Genomic DNA, 6,000 nt, shown 5'->3' with positions numbered 1-6,000 from the left:
GTGCAGTTCTGCCACTCACCTGGGTGGTGCTTTGCAAATTGCTGCTGGCCAGATGTAACTGCACTTTATGCCAGTTTACTGTGGGTTAAATTAAAGGGAACTTTCACAATTGCATGGGAACGCCACCACCTGCAAGTTCTCCTCCAAGTCATGGAACTATATCGCCATTCCTTCATCGCTGCGGAGTCAAAATCCTGGAGCTCCCTTCCTAACAGTACTGTGGATGTACCTGCACCCCAAGGATGGCAGCAATTGAAGAAGGGAGATCACCAGCACCTTCTCAAGGGCAACAAATGCTGGCCTTGCCAGCGACACACACATCACAGCCACTAAAGCAAAATGGGAAGACCATTTGTAGTTTAATTGGTGAATAAATGAATTCATAGCATTTTAAAAAAAACATATCGGTAAATCTTTAACGAAATTTGTCTAAATAAAAATAAAATTACAAATGATTTGATTAATGTTGTAGTAAAAGAAGAAACATTAATGGGAAAGGTTACCACCCAACATTTTGGCAAATATTTCATTTCAACTACACGCTGTCATCATTAGATGAGAACACACACAACCCTGTCATTCTGAATTCAGTACTAGGTTAGACAGCAACACAAACTACAATTTCTTACTTTTTTAAAAAATCAGTTCCTATCAAGCAACACTTGTAACTTCATGGTATTCATTTACACAAATGTGATAATTAAAAGCAAATTAAATTCTATTTTTGCAACTTGCAGTTAATCTGTTACTGAATAATTTACATTCTTTGCATGAATTATACATGAGATGAGCTATTTTTAGCAAATGCTTAAGGTAAACATTTTGTCCTTAAAAATCCAAAGTAAGCTAGCATGAAGAGATTTAAAATAATTTGATTCTCGTTACTTGTCCAAGCTGAATGCAACGAAGATAAGCAAGATGAACATCTGTGTGACCATTTCTTCTCTGGCAGATATTTAATCTTGTCACATGAAATGTAGTTAGTGAAAATTCCCCTAGTCTGAAATTTAATTTCTAAGATTTGCACAGGACTTTGAGAGTCTTCAATTGCTAATTTTGACGCAAGTTTTTAACAAAAATAATTTCAGCACTTCTTACAAGCAGGTGTGAAACAACCATTAATATCTGACTAAAAAAATTAAGCTGATCCTGGCATTCAGTCTGAGAACATTTCTGCTTCAAATGACAGGCTCTTAAAACAAATAACAGCCTTCACATCAAAGCTTACGGTTTTGATTTCCAAATGCTGGAACATTTTGTGCCAGTAACTGTGTATAGTACCAGTTAAACGGAGAAGTACCACTTTGAAACCAAAAGGCAGAAATGATTGTTCTGTTTTTCTCACAGCATATTCCTGTGTTGCAGGAATATTGTCAGCTGCAGCATTTCTCATCTTAAATATTCATAATCCTAGAATCACTTCAAATGTGATGGGAAGATCTGACATGTAATTCTTCCAAGGGAGTGCACTTAACGCATTTTGTAATCATGAGACAGAGATGCTTCGCACAGTTGGCCTCTGAAATCCAGGTGCAGGGTGAAATCTAGATCACGCTGCAAGAAAAGCAAATTAAGATTCTTTATCTCAAACGATGAAAATTACTATCATTATTACAGAATCACAAATTGAATTCATTTCCTCCATCTGAAATTAAACTACAAGTATTGCAGCAGACGTAGCACTGTCTGTAAGGAACACAGTTCAATGTTAATTGTAGCCCTTCAGATTACACAGAATTACATAGGATATACAGCACAAAAACGGGCCATTCGGCCCATGCCGGTGTTTGTACTCCACTTAAGCCTCCTCCTCTTTTTTTCTCATCTAATTGTTCATTCGGAGAGCTGATGCAGACATGATGGGCCAAATGGCCTCCTTCTGTGCTGTAACGATTCTGTGATTCTATCAGCATAACCCTCTATTCCCTTCTCCCTCATGTGCTTGTCTAGCCTCCCCTTAAATGCATCTATATTATTCACTTCAACTGCTCCCTGTGGAGTAGGTTTCACATTCTCACCACTCTCTGCATAGAAAAAGTTTCTTCTGAATTCCCAATTTGATTTCTTGATGACTATCTTCTATTGATGACCTCTAGTTTTGTTCTTCTCCACAAATGGAAACATTCTCTCTGTGTCGACTGTATCAAAACCTGGTTGGTTGGCACCCTTCCATCTATGAAAGATGATGGACGTGTGTTCATCCATTGAGGTGGGGTGTCTTCTCTTGGTGCACCTTTGCTGATGGCTGTGAAGGCCAATCCTTGAGAGGCAGGTTCTGCCACAAGTGCCCTCAGCACGTAGTCCTGGACCTTGGAATGTGCCAGTCTGCAGCACTCGATTGTGGACAACTCTTTGCACTGGAAGACCAGCAAGTTTCGGGCAGACCAAAGAGCGTCTTTTACCGAATTGATGGTCCTCCAGCAACAGTTGATGTTCATCTCGGTGTGCGTCCCTGGGAACAGCCCGTAGAGCACAGACCCCTGTGTTACAGAGCTACTTGGGATGAACCGCGACAAAAACCACTGCATCCCTTTCCACACCTGCTTTGTAAAGACACATTCCAGAAGGAGGTGGGAAACTGTCTCTTCCCCACCACAGCCACCTCGAGGGCAGCATGTGGAGGGGGCGAGACTTCGGGAGTTCAGGAAGGATCTGACGGGGAGGGCCCTTCTCACCATCAGCCAAGCTATGTCTTGGTGCTTGTTTGAAAGTTCTGGTGATGAGGCATTCCGCCAAATGACTTTGGCAGTCTGCTCGGGGAACCATCCGACAGGATCCACCATCTCCTTTTCCTGTAGAGCCTTGAGGACATTCCATGCAGACCACAGCCTGATAGATTGGTGGTCAACGGTGTTTTTCCGCACAAACTTTTCCACAAAGGGTAGGTGGTATGGCACGGTCCAACTGGATGGAGTGTTCCGCGGCAATGTGACCAGACACATCCTTCACAACACCGGCGACAGATGGAACCTCAGCACGTAGTGACACTTGGTGTTTGCGTACTGGGGCTCTACGCACAGCTTGATACAGCCACACACGGAGGTAGTCATCAGGATGAGGGCGATGTTGGGTACGTTTTTTCCGCCCTTATCCAGAGGTTTGAACATCATGTCCCTCCCGTCCCAGTCCATTTTGTATCTCCAGATAAAGCGGAAAATGACTCAGGGACTGCCACAGCACAGAAGTGGGATATGGGCCATACCTGCACCACATACAGCAACAACGTGAACGCCTCGCACCTGATGACCAGGTTCTTACCCACAATGGAGAGAGAAGACTGGTTCCACATGCTCAGTTTATGGTGTACCCTGGCTACTCACTCCTCCCAGGTTTTGGCGCACGCTCCGGCCCTTCCGAACCATATCCCCAGCACCTTCAGGTATTCTGACCTGACGGTGAAGGGGACAAACGATCGGTTGGCCCAGTTCCCAAAGAACCATGGCCTCACTCTTGCCGTGGTTGACTTTGGCACCCGAGGCCAGTTCGAACTGGTCACAGATGCTCATCAGTCTGTGAACAGACAGCGGATCCGAGCAGAAGACGGCGACGTCATCCATGTACAGGGAGGTTTTAACCTGAGTGCCTCCGCTGCCTGGGATTGTCACTCCTCTAATGCTCACATTCTTCCTAATGGACTCAGAAAAGGGTTCAATACAGCAAACAAACAAGACAGGAGAGGGAGGACAGCCCTGTCTGACTCCAGATTTGATCAGGAAACTTTCTAATTCCCACCCATTGATTGAGACTGCGCTACTGATGTTTGTGTAGAGCAGTTGGATCCAATTGCAGATTCCTTCCCCAAACCCCATTTTGGAGAGCATGTCCATCAAGTAGGTGTGTGATATCCTGTCAAAAGCCTTCTCCTGGTCCAAGCTGATGAAGCAGGTGTCCACCCTCCTGTCCCATACGTAGGCTATTGTATCCCTGAGTAGCACGAGGCGATCAGAGATCTTTCTGCGGAGTACAGTGCAGGTCTGATCAGGGTGAATCACCAACTCCAAAGCAGATTTGACCCGACTGGTGATGACTTTGGACAGAATCTTGTCGTCTACATTAAGCAGTGAGATGGGCCGCCAATTTCTGATTTCTGCCCTCTTCCCCTTCCGCTTGTAGATGAGGGTGATGATGCCTTTCCTCATGGATTCTGACATGCGGCCAGCCAGAAGCATATTCTCGTATACTTCCAGCAGGTCTGGGCCGACCCAGTCCCACAAAGCCGAATACAACTCAACCGGTAAGCCGTCACCTCCGGGAGTTTTACTCATCTCAAAGGACCTGACAGCGTTTGTCAGCTCGTCCAGAGTTAGCGCTTTGTATAGACTGTCCCGCATACTGTCATCCAAGACATCCATGGTAGATGACAGGAAGGACTGGGAAGCCTTGCTGTCCGTGGGCTTCACGTCGTACAGCCCAGCATAAAAGGATTTGCTGATCTTTAGTATGTTGAACTGCGATGATGTTACCGAGCCATCCTCATCCTTCAGGCTGCTGATCACAGAGCTCTCTCCATGTACCTTTTGGAAGAAAAATTACAAGCACGTCTCATCCTGCTCAACGGAGCAGGCTCTGGACTGGAAGATGATCTTGGAGGCCTCTGTGGCAAAGAGCGAGGCCTGCTGGCTCTTCACCTCTTGGAGATCCTCCTTGACCTCGACCCCCATCTTCTGCAGCTGGAGCAGATTTTGCATTCTTTTCTGGAGTCAGGACATTTCCCTCTGTCTCTCGCCCTCTGAACACCTTTGAGGATAACGAACCTCTTGATGTTCTCCTTGATTGCCTCTCACCAGTGAACTGGAGACTCAAAGAGGAGTTTCACGGTTCTCCATCCTTTGTAATCCCTTTTGAGTTCCTCAGTGTTCTCTGGGGTTAGCAGTGTAACATTCAGCTTCCACGTCCCCCTGCCAACCCGCTGGTTGTCCTGTAAGTGACAGTTGGCCAGTAAGAGGCAATGGTCAGAGAAGAACACTGGCTTGACATCGGTGGATCTGACCGTGAAAGCACGGGACATAAACAGGAAGTCAATCCTGGAATGGGCAGACCCGTCCGATCTTGACCAGGTGTATCTACGCTGCGCTCCGTCTGCAGGTTTGCTGAAGACGCCGTGAAGCTTGGCATCTTTTACTGTTTCCATTAGGAATCTGGACGTAGTGTCCAATTTGCTGTCGTCACTGCCGGATCATCCAGCTGCATCAATGATGTAGTTGAAGTCACCGCCTAGAATGATCAGCCTGGACGTCGCCAGCAGCAGTGGGAGCTGCTGGAGGACGGTCAGTCACTCGTTGCATTGAACCGGGGCGTGCACATTGGTTATCCGGAGCGGAGCATTGTTGTACATTACAACTGCTGCGAGGAGCCGACCACCAACCATGTCCTTAACATCGGAGATGGTGAAGTTACCTCCCCGCAGCAGAATACCCAGGCCAGAGGAACAGGAATCATTTCCCCTTGACCAAATCGATGGCCCGAGGGACCACCATCATGACCATTGCCTGTACGTGCTGAGGTGCAGGATTCCACACTCCTGCAGAAACAGTAGGTCAGCTTTGACCTTGGTGAGGTAATCCAAGGTCAAAACACATCATGTAGTGGATTTAACGCTACGTCCGTTACTCAAAGCAATCTTTATACCCATTTTAAAGTTGGGTGTTGCTTACCACACCAGGAGTCCTTGCTAGTCCCAGTCCTTGGGTAATTTCCTGCATACCCATAGTGTACACAAGCTGTTTCACATTCGTTGGGCTTAGAAAGCCCTCCTGGTTACTCATGGGGGTTTAGAAAGCCCTCCTGGTTACTCATGGGGGTTTTGTTCCACTGGGGTGACATCGGGGTTGGGGGGTCTTGTTTGCAGCAAGGCTTGGGCTGTCCTCTGCTGGTGGTGTCTTTCCCCTCTGTCTCTCCTTGAAGTCATCACTGCTCCCGCTTCCCAGAGCTGGAGTGCACCAGACGCTTCGCTGCTCTTGGTCTCCCGGAGCTGGGGTGTGCAGGGCATCTCGCTGTGTT

The 6,000-nt window shown here is 46.9% G+C and overlaps 1 protein-coding gene across 5 annotated transcripts in view; it reads right to left on the bottom strand.

The window, feature by feature from the left end:
* Window positions 1-389: 389 nt before the first annotated feature.
* prmt8b (protein arginine methyltransferase 8b) overlaps window positions 390-6,000 on the bottom strand; it is a 200,324-nt gene continuing 194,713 nt past the window's right edge. For all 5 annotated transcript variants that reach the window (XM_068050239.1, XM_068050237.1, XM_068050240.1 and 2 more), the window contains one exon: window positions 390-1,554. In XM_068050239.1, coding sequence (XP_067906340.1) covers window positions 1,471-1,554 — 84 coding nt within the window. In that variant the 3' untranslated portion in view covers window positions 390-1,470. The remainder of the gene's footprint in view (window positions 1,555-6,000) is intronic.

This window comes from Heterodontus francisci, chromosome 18 (assembly GCF_036365525.1).
Source record: "Heterodontus francisci isolate sHetFra1 chromosome 18, sHetFra1.hap1, whole genome shotgun sequence".
Classification (NCBI taxonomy): domain Eukaryota; kingdom Metazoa; phylum Chordata; class Chondrichthyes; order Heterodontiformes; family Heterodontidae; genus Heterodontus; species Heterodontus francisci.
This window is presented reverse-complemented; position numbering and strand designations above follow the sequence as displayed.